The sequence below is a fragment of the Melospiza melodia genome, chromosome 12 (genome assembly GCF_035770615.1).
Source record: "Melospiza melodia melodia isolate bMelMel2 chromosome 12, bMelMel2.pri, whole genome shotgun sequence".
Classification (NCBI taxonomy): domain Eukaryota; kingdom Metazoa; phylum Chordata; class Aves; order Passeriformes; family Passerellidae; genus Melospiza; species Melospiza melodia.
In genome coordinates, this window is record NC_086205.1 from 9719928 (window position 1) to 9733956 (window position 14029).

Genomic DNA, 14029 nt, shown 5'->3' on the forward strand with positions numbered 1-14029 from the left:
GCAAAATCTCCTGCCACTTTCCCATTTTCTTCCCTGTAAAAAAATGAGCTGCAGAAATGTGTGATTTCTTTAGTGTGGTAATTTGGATGCTGGTACTTTACATTTCTCTTTGATACTCAGGTGCTGGAGGTTAAAATAACTTGTGAGAGAAATATATATTTTAGTGGGTTTCCATAGAACTGGTGAATAGTGTTTGTTCTGCTTGACAGATGGAGACACACAGAGTGAAAATTGCTTTATTGGGAGCTCATAAAAAGTCCATGGCAGAGTAGGAGCATAAATGCATCTTTCTGGGTTCCAGATGAGTGCCTTCAGCTCTGGCCTTGCCTGCAGGGTTGTTTCAGTGAGGGATGCTGTTTGGTCAGTCTTTGCACTCCATTTTCTCTTGTGCTGAAGCTTCAGATGAGATAATGTCTGAATTTTGGATTCTTTGCATAACACCGGCTCAAAGGTGGTTTAGCATTTTGTTTCTGGGTTTTGCTATGGTGTGTTCAACTTTTAGACCCTAAAGCCAATCCTAGATGCTTTATGGCTTCGTGGAGTGTATTCCTGCTACTGTGTCCTCATGTGTGAAGATGAGTGCCAGGATGCCTTTCAGTGACTGCTTCAGAGCTGTGGGGAGCTGGCGTGGGAAACAGCCATTTTTTATAGGAGCTTAGTCCTCAATTGTGTGTTTTTGTTTTCTCTTTTCATTCTACTGGAAGTTCTGTGGAGTTTGGCAATTCCTGGTGTGTCTGCTTCAGGCACACTGAGCTGGTGTTTGCCTGAGCACTGGCAGATATTTCTTCCACTGTGCAGGTGGCTTTGTGAAACAGACCACTGGGAGGGGATTGAGGCTTAGGATTTGCTACCCTTGGAGCAGGCCAGGGTCCAGCATTCAAGGTAGATGCTGTTCTTCTAGGAGACAGGACAGCTCTCCTCCCTTTCTATTTCCCAGCACAGTGGAGTAAGACTGTAGTGGGTTCCATATCTGACAGCTCTCTTCAGGATCTGGTGGAATGTGCAGCCTACTCTTTCCCTGCTGATTTGTGAGTAGAAGCTTCACCATGGTGGTCCAGACGCTGTGATCTCTCAGGCCGGTTTGAGGATAGCTCAGTCTAGCAAAAGAGAAGCATACATTGTCAGACGGATGTTTCTCCTTATAGTCAGTGTTTTTTTCAAAGTGGTTTTTGAGGAAGCTTTGAGCTTGGCAAGGGCCAGTGTATGTGGAACGTATCAAAATCTGCAGCTGTTCCAAAAACTAAGGGCACACATTAGAAATATATATATAGCATTTTAAAAGCAAGTTTAATGCCTTGGAAAGGAGTTCTAACATGAACTAAACCCTGTGGATCAGAGTATTTATTTTGTGTGCTGTAGTAGCTTGGCTGTGTCCATTTGGTGCTGTTTGTGAATTGATTCTTATCAGCGACCTGACTGTTGCAAACCTGAATTCCACTGAGACCTCTGGTATGTTAAAGCTATGTCATTTTCCTGGCACCAAGATACAGAGTAACCTGTCTTACAAGATTGTCACACCATTTGTGTCCTGTGCTTTACTGGGTATTTATCACATTGGGCTCTCCTGGCAAGAAGTAGGTTCCTGCAACTCTCCTGGGGAGAGAAGAAGGTTTCTTGAGGTACCAAGGCATGACATAGCACTGCTTGTAGCTCCTAGGCAGTATTTACAATCAGGAATTTGGGATTGGACATCCAGCCCTGACTTTTTTGCCTTTTGTCTCTCTGAGCTGCAGTTTTTGAGATTATTTTCATGTAGCTGTTGGTATTAAAACCTGAATGAAATACATGTAGATTAAATCCATACCCCCACATATGCACAGTATATGAATGAGCATACAAGCCTGTGTATGCTGGTATGTCAGTCTAGTTATAAAGCAGTTAAAGAAAAAAAGTCAGTGTGCATAGACAGTTTTGGCACTACGGCCCTGGGAAATGGCAGCTAGCCAGAGAGTACCGAAGCAGGGCCAAGACTATCTGAAGAATACCAAATGCTGATGTTGGATATAGCTCCTTCTTTGCTCTGGTTTCACTCTTCACCCCCTGGGCTTGCAGCTTGCCCCCTCTGTGCCAGGTAGATGCTGGTTACAAGCTGGAGGTACAGACAGATATCCTGGGTGTGTTTGTGCTGGTAATCAGATTCCAATTAAATGAAAGGTGCAATTACCTGTGACTGAAATCCGACCTTGGTGAGTTTAACTGTTACACTCCCCAAATCACTGTTAGATTTGAAATGCTCATTCAGTTTTAAGTTATTTATCTTCTTTGGTATCGTGATAGTGCTGGAGACAAGAGTGAAACCTCACCGCAGTGTGGGTTGTTTGTTCATGAAAGTTTTATCTTGTGAAGGCTGCTCGGTTTTGCTGAATGAATCTGTGAAACGCTTCCAGCAGAGGGCACTGAGGTTATTGGTCTCCAGCTCCAGTTGTTCCTACGGGTGTGTGCTGGGGAAGCAGCAAACGTGCCTGTCAGTAAAACCTACGGTTTACTGCTCTCTCTGATGCTTTTGTAGACTGTCATAAAAGAGGGGATGCTGATGAAACAGACCAGTTCCTTCCAGCGCTGGAAGAGACGATACTTTAAACTGCGAGGACGAACGCTCTACTATGCAAAAACTGCTAAGGTAAGGTCCTGACAGTACCTGTGAGGCCAAGGAAGTCAGTAGAGGGGCTTTGAAGGCAGATGGGTGTCAGTGGGGAGGCAGCCCTCAGCAGAGAAATGAGCTCTTTAGGCACTGGTCTTCAGGCTTTGTAGCTACTAGAAGATCCCTGCATTTTGCCTCACACTTGGGAATCCTTGGTTTTGAAGTGCAGCATCATGCAGACCTATGATACTGATGTTTCCATATTTTTTCTCCCTTTGGTGCATGTTAGTAGGGAATGGACTCTAAATCAATAGAAGGAAGAGAATACAAATGAAAAGAGAAGGTGTAGTAGACAAGCAAGGCTAGAATTTATCAAATCAGAGCTGCTATGCCTCTGGTTTAGTATGCTGATAGTCAACTAGATATAAAACTGTCTCCTTTCACAAGAACAAAACCTACAGTTATTTGGTGTTCTTTTAAAATTATCCTTTAATAAAAATAAAGCCATTGTATTCACTGTCTGAAGACAGGCCAGAGTGATCTCCAGTGTGTGGAACTAGACTTCCAGGTCCTTGATGTTGTTGGGGTGCTGTGTCTTTCCTTCAAGTCATAAAAGGCTATGATATGGAGCATGCTAGGCAGACTCCCTTTGAGTCTGCTTGCTTATACATTGGACTCAATAATTTATTGAGATTTTGATTTTTTTCTTTACAGTCCATTATTTTTGATGAGGTGGATCTGACAGATGCCAGTGTGGCAGAATCCAGCACAAAGAATGTCAACAACAGCTTCACGGTAGGACTTTTTGCATTATTTTCTGTTCTTCTTCCATCTTTTCCCCACATCCCATCTCTTTTGCAGAGCTGAAAAACACCTGAATAATCTTCACAGCATCTTTCATGAAAAATAAATAATAAGCTTACTTTTCTTTACTATATGATAACTCATATTTGTGCACATGGGAAATTACCTCAGGGAAGTACCTTAGGTTACTGTGTATTGTGCTAAGACTTGGCATTCAGGGATTTGCTTCCCTGTAAGCTAAGAGTGTGTGATAGAACCTGTTTGCACAGTGGGACAGAAAAATCAGTTCTGCTGGGGGAGTTAGAGGTGATGTTTGTGCTGGAGATCTTGCTAAAGGAATTTCGTTTTTCCCATAGGCATTAAAATATGTAAACTTCTTTCTCTGACTTTATTTGTGTGTGTCTGTGTGTGTGTTTATATATGCCTGCTATATATAGTGGAAAAGCAAAAGGAGGAACAGAGAGAAATAGCACAGAAATAACTGTGGGATTGATTCAGGATACTCGTCAGATGTGGAATGTGTGCTAAGTAGTTGCAGTCTGGAAATGCAATGGTGTCCCTGCTTCATTTTCTCCAGGCTCAGGAGCTAGGGGGAAAAATGATTGTATTTCTAAGGTGCAAGTGTTCTGCAAGCTCCAGTTTGGGGAGCACCTGGTGTGCAGAAAAGAAAGCCAGTAACATCAGCCCTGCAGGATGAGTGTTGAGCTGGTGAACAGCAGCAAACCTCCACACAGCTGCTGAGGGGGTCAGCACAGAGGAGAAGGAGCCTGTGGAAAGGAAGTGTTGCTCTAAGGCAGGGTGAAGGAGGGAGCAATCCAGGTGGAGGGAAGAATCCCTCCTGGTCCTGAAGGTGGCGACCAACACTGAGCAGTGTGCCTTGTGCTGCAGCAGGAGTGATGTGCTGCTTTAAACAGCTGCCAAAGGGCATTTCTGTTTACAGCTGTTTTAGCTTTGCAGTGCCTGTGTTCAGATAAAACTCCAACACCTTCCAAAGTTTGAAAACACTTTCTGTATTCATAGTTGGACAGGTAGAAGGCACATCTGGGTATGGTAAGTAAATATTGATATCAGGTGAGAGTACAGAGAGAAGGTTTATGCAATGATTTGAGTAGGGAATATGTTTTCAAGACTGTGATGTTATTTACCTGTTAATAAAGCATTTTATCCTGGATCTTGCTTCCATTTTCTCAAATATAAATAAAGACTGATTTTTTTTCAGGTAGGTGTACTGTAAACTGTGCTGCTTACTGTTGCAGTTGGGAGAGATCCAATATCCATCAGGAAGACTGCATTAGGGACAGGAGGGAGCAGTGTCTTTGCTCTCTCAGATTGCCCCATTTGAGTCAAACAGTGAAGAGTTATTTCCCAGACTCTGGTATCAGGCTCTGCCAGTCCCTGCCTTCCATAGCTGATAAAAGGTAAAGGTACCTTGAAATTCAAGCAGGTCCAGTTTGCACTGTCTCCAGCTGAGCAGTGTATCATGGTGCTTAGGTAAATTCAAGAAAAGTATGTTTCCTCCTTATTTCTGTCTGCTCTTTCTCTCATGGCTTCTGGAGGCACTTGACTCATTTACCTTGAAGTTTAAAACCACTTAGGAAATCAGAAGGTGGCCTAGTCCTGCTGTGGTTTGCTCTGTTACATCATTGCTCTCAGTGCTCTGGATTCCTTGCAGTCATGCAGTTTTCTGTTGGTTTTCTTTGAGACCACTCTGCTTCCCCTCTGGATCTTCTTTTCTAAAGTTCAGAGTTCTTTGATGCATTTTTTTTCTGTTTCAAATCAGTGTGTTATATGATCTGAGGTTTTTCTCCTTAAGTAAAAATATGTCGCATTTGGTAATCAGAGTTTTAGATGTTCTGGTTTTCTTTTTGGGTTTCTGTTTTCTTCAGTGGAAACTGGTAATTGTGGATTTATAAAAGAATGGTTTCTTTCTGAGAAAACTCAGCCTCTGTCCTGTGTGTGCTGCGTAATGTATAGATTCTGCAGGTCAGGTTGCCTGAATGACACCCCTAAGTTCCTGACATAAAGACAAACAACAAAAACATTATTCAAACCACTTGGAGGAACAAGGTTCATCCAAAACAAAGAGGTAATAAGGACTGACCAGTCAGAAGAGCACTGTTGAAAGTGCATTGAGGAGCATGGGGAGGCAGCCTCTTGAGAGGAGAAAACCAGAGCATAAAGCCAGCAAAGGTTGTGCTGCATGGAGAGAGGAGTAAGGTTAAAAAATAGCTTCCAGTAAACCTTTTACATAGGACATGACTGACAGGTAATTTGTTTGCTCTCAGCAGGAAGGAGAGCAAGAAAAGTGAGTTTTAAGACATGGACCTCTTCCTTTTGAAGAAAGTATGTAATAACAAATTCCACTGTGGTTTACTTGGTTGATCTTGCATAGATTTCTTCAGTAAGTGTATCCTGTTTGCAGTGGGGACAGTTTTCAGGACTGCTACCTAGAGTTAATGTATAGATGGCTATAGAATGGGCTGGAAGCACATGACATGGGGCATTTTTGAGCTTACAGTGTTGTACTGCTCCATCCCCTGATGTGTAACAAAAAGCTTTATGTTTAGCTTTGTTCCTTTAGGTCTGGCAGTGTGGCTGCAGAGGTATTTAACAGGAGGCCTCTGGGAATAAATCTTACAGCAGCCCCATGCCAGAGCTCTCTTCTCTCATTAGGCCTCTAGGTGTGGTATTTGCTGGTTCTGTCACATCTCTGCCATCTCTGTCCTTCAGAGTCAGGTGTCTACAAGGTAGATTCTTCTGGGATGTCTGGGCTGTGACAGGTGCTTTCCATGTATGATCCCTTGGTATGTGGTGTATAGATCTCTCCCCAGTGCCTTTTTCTAGGGTTGCTGTCTTGCACAGGGTCTTAGAGAAGATCTGGTGTGGCACAAATGCAATGATAAATGTGTTGTCCTGGTAGTTCAGGACCCTTTATTTCAAAGAATGTGTTTATTTCAAACAGTGTGTGCTATTTTGTACTCCTAACAAAATAGAAATCACCAACATTGGGTGGGGGAGGTCAGAGCCTGGCCCTGATTTCTGAGCAGTGCTTTCTTAGCCATACCCTCAAAACCTCTTGTGATTTCTAAAAAGGTGATAGATTATTTGGGATCACACTGGGTACATTGTGTCTTCCCAGTGAGACTTTAGCTCTTTCCATGAACAGTTTTTTCTTGGACAGTGCAGTTTTGCCGTAACATGATTTGTTAAGGTGCCCGCATGGTAAACTAGCCTGCAGTTCTGTGAGGAGCATTAAAACAAAATCTGCAATGAGGGTGAGTTCCATGCTTTAATCTGAAGTAGCATTTTCTGAAGATGATGCTGGGAAGCCTAGGTTTTACTGATCTGCTTTACCTGTGTCAAGGACCTGAGCCATCCATCATGCCTGTTCTCCCCTGTGATACCTAAAAGGTCTGGGAGACACCAAACACTCTCTTGCCTGTTGCTCAGATCAACACTTTGCCACCAGAGCTGTCCCCTCAAAAGTCTTTGAAAAGACTTTGGATTGTCTCCTTTGGCCCAGTTTTGTAAATGCTTATGTGGTGAATAAATTCTTCCTCCTCTGACTGGTGTGTGGGCTGAAAATCTGCTCTTTTCTAAAAGGTACCAACTGAGTTAAGCCTGCTGCCTTCAGTGTAGTTGGTAGAGTTAAAAGAATGATTCCTTATCAGTTCATTGACCCTTTCTTGCTTTGTGGAGGATTTTTATAAAGGTAAGTATTCTTTAATACTAGTCAAAAACACCTGTGATCATCAGGAGAGGGCCTGGACAGGACGTAATATCTTCCCAGGTACATATTTTGTGTTCCAATATGGTTCTCACATGGTGGTTTGGTAAATGTTTTCCAGTTATTGCTACCAAATGGTGGTGTGGACTTTCACCCTCATTCACATAACATGAATTACAGCATTTACTTTTTATCCCATCTGATTCAGAGCTTTGAGATCCTGTAGGAGAAATATCCTCTGTGTGGACAGGGAATTTTGTGTCGTTTGGTTTCTTCTTTCTGATGCTTTGGTGAAATGGAAGCTGGTTCAGTGCACGTTTTTGAGTGCCAGGAGCCATGCTAGTGACCCCTCCTCCATAGTTAATGGCTCTTCACTGGAAGAGGTGGAGCTTGAGCTCCTGAGCTCCTGTAAACCCTTTTTTGTTGGGAAGTACCTCTCAGCTCAGCCGCAGACAGGAAGCAGCATATTATTACAGTCAGCGCCTGCCTCTCCGCTTCATTGCCGTCAGAAGGAAACTTATCCCAGCTCCTCCTTAAGCAGGCAGCTAATCAGCTTGTGGCAAGTGGTACGTAGCTCAGAGAGACTGACCACAGACGAGACTAATCCTTGCATGGCAAGCAATCTGTTTAGGTTTTTTTTCTCAGGGAGTAGGCTGCTCTGGATACTAGTGTAGAGGAAGATTGAACGTGAAAGGTAAGAGCAGGAGTGTGAGTTTTCTGGATTGAGCACTGGGAAACATGGCACCTGTGCCAGCATAACAGATACCAAAAGCTCAGGTTCTTTGGCATATGTTTGCTGCAAGCTCTTACTGTTCAGGTGTTCTCTCCTGAGTGGATTCATGTAGATGTATCCTCTAGAAGAGGAGTAAAGGGAAATGTGCCTGTGGTGCTGTTAGAAATACTGCACCCAGTTAAGAAATACTATTTATTAACTGATGATTCACCCTGACCAAGGTCCCAGGAGAGAGGAAGTATTCAGGTTAGAATAATACCTTTCTTGCAGAGCACTTGCATGACTGGAGGCAGCAGTGGTTCTGGTAGGCTGAGGAACAGGATTCAGGTGTTCCTGAATGAGAGAGTGCAGTCATCTCTGAGAAGGAGTATGGATGTCATTCTCCAGCTCTATGGAAGCCTGAGGTGTGCTACATTTTTTTTCATATTATAACCTTGTTACTTAGTACTGACTCTATTCAGCAGCAAAGTTGGTGGTTTCTGCCTTGTGACCTTTTACTTTACTGACCTCCTCTAGAATGTGTATTTTTGCTGTATTGTCCCAGGCTTACTTGATGCTGTGGAGAAATAGCACAAATTTTCATTTCTGGGTTAGTAACCTTTCCTATAAACAGAGGGCAAAATGCTTGAGCTTGGGTAAAAAATCGAGGTGCTGACAGTCCTTCCTGATGGGAAGAGTATGATGTTGTTGATGTTGCAGTTCATGCACAGTGAAGTGAAAGTGCCTATGCCAGTTCATGATTTTGTGTCAAGCTGAATTATTTGTGTAGGTGCTTTTAAATTAAAATACATTCTTTTCAGTAGAGAAGCAGTGAAGTCTTCTCTGAAGACTTCAGTTTTGAAGGAAAATAGAGCTGCTGAAGCTACAGAATGTTTGCCTAGCACAGGAGCTGTGTGTCTGTAAGGCACTGTTGGAACAAGAGAAACCCAGATCAGAGGGTGGTTGTGCTGGTTTGAAATACAGGCTTTGAGAAAGAGCATATCACTTATTTTTATGAGGAGAAAGAATATAAGAACTTTTGTTGCAAACTGTTTGCAGGAAGTCATAGTTGGACTCTAAGCTTTGGCTGATAGAGATCAGGAAAATCCGGGTAGTTTGACACAGATTCCCAAAACTTCCCTGTGTGGCTTTAGCCCTCTGAAGAAAATGGAGTTGAATATGTGCTCCAGGGAGTCGCTGGGCTTTCTAGCAAGGGAGAGGATTTTCCTCCCCTGCTTCCTCAACTAGAGGGTAAAGGGGCCCAGAGAGAAGGCATCAGCTGGACAAAAAGAGTGATTGATCTGGAGGCGTAGTGACACAGGCCAGTCCCAGGTGTCCTGAATTCTCACACAGTCATGGATTGTTAATGTTTGGAATAGGGGAAGATTAAAAAAGAGGGACGTCTAAAGAGGATGATTCTTTTCTCCTTGTTTTTAAACTCTTGTCTCTGAACTGGGCAAAATTGGAGCACATGCTGGAAAATCAGTTTTTGCTGGGGGTTGTTGTCTTTTCCACACCCATGTGTGTACACATTCAGGAATTGTACACTCTTTGCTAGTGCTTGTAGTCTGTTTATATTGGCAGCTGTCAGAATTTCCTTTATAAGCAAATGAAAAGATGAGTAGAGTGGTGTATTGCTGTATCTAGAATTGCTCTGCTGGTTTTTCACCTTCGTTCATTAAGTGCAGTTCAGTCCCCATTTCCTGTCAGAACTGCTGCAGTTTCAAAATACTTTGCTATTTTAGTAGTTTGTAATCCAGACTTCAGTTTTTTCTCCTTGAGAAAAGGCCCTTTGGTAAACAGACCATTCTGAGTCACTGTTAGTCAGTGAAAATAGTACTTTAAAATCTTTTCATGTCAAGGATTTCTGGGACTCTTAATCCAGCCTCCTGTGGGAGCTGGTTATTAGTCTGCTGTCACAAAAGAAGGAAAAATCTGGAGAAAAATTACCAAACAGAAGATAAACGTGGAAGGAGAGTTAGAGAGTCTGGAAGACGTTGCTGTGGGTGGAGAGATCTGGCAATTGCTACTGTACGTTGCAGAGCGACTCAAAAATATGCGGGCGTTTTTGAGAGAGATGAAACCACTGTAAGAAATCGTCAGACTGAGCTTCAACTGTTTTACTGTGGGACAGGATAGACAGGGAGCTGAAAAGTGAAGGAGACTGAAGAGCTTTTGCTTTCATAGAGGGAAGTTTACAGCTTTGAAATAATGTCTGCCCTTGTGCCTGAACACTGGAAGCTTTTGTTTGATAATCTCTTTGCAACTGTCATGCTGAATTGCGGTTTCACCTACCTTCTGAGCAAGACTGCAGATTTCAGCTGCTTCTCGCCTTCCAGGTGAGGGCACAAAGGCAGAACAATGTGTGGTCATTTAAGAACATGTTCAGCTTTACATAGAAGCTGCTCTGGAAGGAAAAGGTTCCTTTTTATGCAGGGAGAGGCTTGCTAGCATTCCTTGCAGAAATGCTGCCTCCCTATTTCAGGTGCTTGTGATGGTGCGTGAACAGGACTTGTCTTAGCCTGGTGGCCCAGTGTGGAAAGCTCCTGGGTTCATCAAGCTGTTGAAAGCTATTAATTTCCTTTTGTGCAAGCTACCAGTTTCTGTTCAACACTGCTGAAGTTACGGGGCTGTGAGGAGCTGCTACTAACAATAAACTCTCAGTAATAGGTTATTTTCCTACCACTGGTAGGATCTTTTATTGCCCAGTGCTGTGATTTACTGGGTGCCAGCCTTGCCATGCATGAGCCCACTGAGACAGCAGCTCTGCCCCATGAAGAACAGCTCTTTTCTTCATGGGTTTACTTCAGTTTGAGTGAGTAGGAAGCTTTCTCTGAAATATCCTTTACCTTCCTAAATGGGCTGCCCTTTCTAAACAGCGTGGTTCTGTTTAGGAACTCTTCCTGGCAGGACTGTGTTCTTTGGAAAACAGGTAAAGAGGTGCATGTGCATCTGCTGCATGAGGTGGAGGGTGTGTGGGTAATGGAGCTGTGCTAGGATTCTTTGGCACTTGGTACAGCCATTCTGTCCACTCCCACTGGGTACTGCTCCATCCTTGGAGATCTCTGGGGATTAACAGGCCTGAACTACCAGGATAGTTGCTTTTTTCACCTGCTAACAGTGGCATGCTCTAGCTTTTGACATCTGTTAAGTTGTTGTTAAAGTCTTAAAATCCTCTTCTTGTCTGTGCTCCTCTTACCGATTGGCAAGAACAGGAATGTGCCTTGTTTAGGAACAGTTTCCAGAAGCCTGTAGGAATGTGACCCTGGTATGAGAGATGATAATTTTCCCAGGGATAACGCTGGGACTGGTCTAGTTTCCCACTGCAGCATGGGGGAGGATAGGGACTGGAGAAATCCCAGATGGAGGGTCAGCACGAGTTGAACTTGACCTGTACACAGCATAGTGCAATATGTGCCAGTGCTAATGCTCAGAGAAGATGCACTGCTGCCCTGGCTCAGGAGGAACAGATTGCAAGGTATGTGAACCTAATAATGTAAAAATGGTCCTAAAGAGAACCACAACACATGCTGGATCTGCTTTCCTATAGAAATGAGCTGTCCTGGATTTTATAGATTGAAAATGAAGGTAAAACAGCCACATGGAGGGATAAAATAACTGATGTACTGTGAACAGAGATTTGGGCACTTAGGGCTTTGAGGAAAATCTTGTTACTGCTGTTAAAAAAAAAGGGGGAAAGGAATTTGGCATAACTGTAAGACCAGTAATGACTTGTTTTAGTTGGTGGAAATGAGAGTTTCCATAGGTGGAAGATGATAATTTTAGCAGGAAATTAAGATCTTGCATTAATAAAAAAACACAAAACTGGTACATTTCTCGAGTGTTATGTAAAAAGCTACTTTTTCTTTCCCATATCCAGGTTTTGGGGGAAAAGAATTGGTGCAGTTTAGAGAGCTCTACCTGACCTCTGCAGTGAGTTAATGGGATTGAATTTGTTGGCAAAACAGGGTGAAAGCTGAATTGCAAAATAGGATAGGGCTGTAGTCTGTGGAAGAAGGCAAGGCTTGGACCCTCATGAGTCTTTGATACTCATATTATTGCTCTCTTCCAAACTGTGGAGCCCCACTAAAGTCATACCGACTCACTGCCTCAGGCTTTGCTGGCCTGCTGCTGAGCTCCAGATTGTTTCAGAAATAGACATAATTGAGACAGGCTGGTTTGAATCTCAAATTTGTGTTTTATTCTCCCTTTTTCACTGTCTTCTTTTTTGTGTATTTGCTGAGAGAGTAGCACTTGCTAATCCGCACTTAATCCATTTTGCCTGTGTGGGTTCAGTAATTGTGTTTGAAACACAGTGGATTTGCTGGTTTGTGACCCTCACTGATGAATACAGGCGAGGTGTTTTACTGTATTCCAGTGTTCATTTCACTACTGCTCTCACTGAAACAGGAGCTGAAGTGGAAAAATGGCTATGTCCTCATTACAGTCTCACCCAGTTTTCCTTCCTGAATCTTGGGCTCTCAGGATGCCAAGATCATTCTCCAGCCTACAGACCAGACATAGCAGTTAGCTACAGGTGGGGAGTGGTTTCCTTACCTTTGCCATATATGATCAAACTGAAGATTTGCAGCTTTTAAAATGTTTTTCTAGTTTCTACATCTCTAGAAATTCCTGTTGTCTCTGTACTCAAGTCATCAACTGTTTGGAATAATGCAGGATCTCTTAGTGGGGGTTTATGGCTAGCCCCTTTGAATGTAAGTCTGTATTGCAACAGGATATGAGTAAAAGGAAGCAGTCAGAATGAGCAGGTGTTCTCATACCCCCACATTTGGCCATTCTGAGAAATGTACACTTCAGGAAAATTATATTTAGCGATGTTCAATGTCCCCCCACCCCATCTCCCCCGGCAGCATTTCTTCTGTCAGCTCTGTGATTGGGCCAGTGTGGTCTTAACTTGCTTTGCCATCTTTTGTGGTCACTGAGCTCACCAGATGTACTCTGATAACAGTCCCAGGGCATGCTTGACTACACTGTCAGTTTATTGCTGAGAAGTTCCTGGGCAGCCAGAAAATGCCCCGGGTGGGCAGAGATGATAAAGTTGTCTTGGGTGGCAGCAAGACAAGAGGATGAAGCTTATTCTGCAGCTGTTGGGGAGGGGAAGGTTGCTCAGTACAACAAAGGGTGAAGTATATCAGATTTCTGTTTAAAATTTGGTCTAATATAGGAGTCTTTTTTGGACTGCCTTTTGAATCTGATTATTCACAGCTGTTCATCAGGGAAGGACATCCAGGGACATTAGTCCATTTTTAGAACATGAAATGAGGAGTTTTCTTTGGTTGGCTCTGTTGTTTGTTAACTGGCTGGATTTGAAATGTCAGTAAACTGGTGTTAGCTTTGGACAGAGGAGTGTGGGTCAACATGAGAGGTGGGGGTTAACAGCTGGTAAGAGGGAATGGACCATGTGTGAGAGAGAGCGGAGATAAAGTTAAATTTTCAGTGTTAAAAGTGTCTGTGTTTGCACCAGACAGCCAATGAAGGCATGGTTACTTTCAAATACAGGTTTTTTTAGATTTAAAGTGGGCAAGCTTGAAAATTGGGAATTTCTCTAATAGACTTGAAATTATTCATGGAGGGCACATAACTACTTGCTGGGGACCTGACTACCACCCCTCTTTCTGCAAAATGTATTTCAGGGGTTTCACATGCAGTGAGAAGTTCATCATTAATCTTTATCCTCATTTGAAATGTTTTTAGCCCTTCCTGCCATTCCCATGTGTTTTTGTGGCTCTCCAGGAGTGATTAGAGGGACTGGCAGCCTTTTTTCCCCCCATGACTGTGGAGCTCTTTTTTTCTGGTCAGGATTAGATGTCAGTCATATCACCATGCAGTGAGCACTGGACACCCAGTTTCTACTAATGAGTGAAATCTAAAGAATCACACCCAGAAGTTCAGTAACATTTAGGATCAAGAAAGTTTTTAATATTAACTTTTTAGGCAGAACAAGCACTTTTAATTTGCATAATTGCTCATATCTAGATACAGTTCTGAGCTGTTTTGGGGCAGGAATGCTCAGAGTTCTGCCAATCCCGGAACAGGCCAAAAATCTGTGAGATTAAAAATAAATCTGAGGACTTTTTGTTGTTTTTTTTTTTTTTTTAACTCCTAGTAAGGCAGCCCTCATCCTAACTCAGAAGCAATCAGATTGTTGTTTTTGTGCTCTCCATTTATGAGAACAAGAGGTCAC

At 43.0% G+C, this 14029-nt stretch overlaps 1 protein-coding gene across 7 annotated transcripts in view; it reads left to right on the plus strand.

The window, feature by feature from the left end:
- DGKD (diacylglycerol kinase delta) overlaps nucleotides 1–14029 on the plus strand; it is a 58145-nt gene that overhangs the window by 12854 nt on the left and 31262 nt on the right. For 4 of the 7 annotated variants that reach the window (XM_063166766.1, XM_063166767.1, XM_063166770.1 and 1 more), the window contains 2 exons: nucleotides 2510–2620; nucleotides 3296–3376. In XM_063166766.1, coding sequence (XP_063022836.1) covers nucleotides 2528–2620; nucleotides 3296–3376 — 174 coding nt within the window. In that variant the 5' untranslated portion in view covers nucleotides 2510–2527. Of the gene's footprint in view, nucleotides 1–2509; nucleotides 2621–3295; nucleotides 3377–7567; nucleotides 7807–12936; nucleotides 12967–14029 lie in introns of those variants that run through there. The other 3 variants (XM_063166772.1, XM_063166771.1, XM_063166773.1) reach the window with 3 other exon arrangements.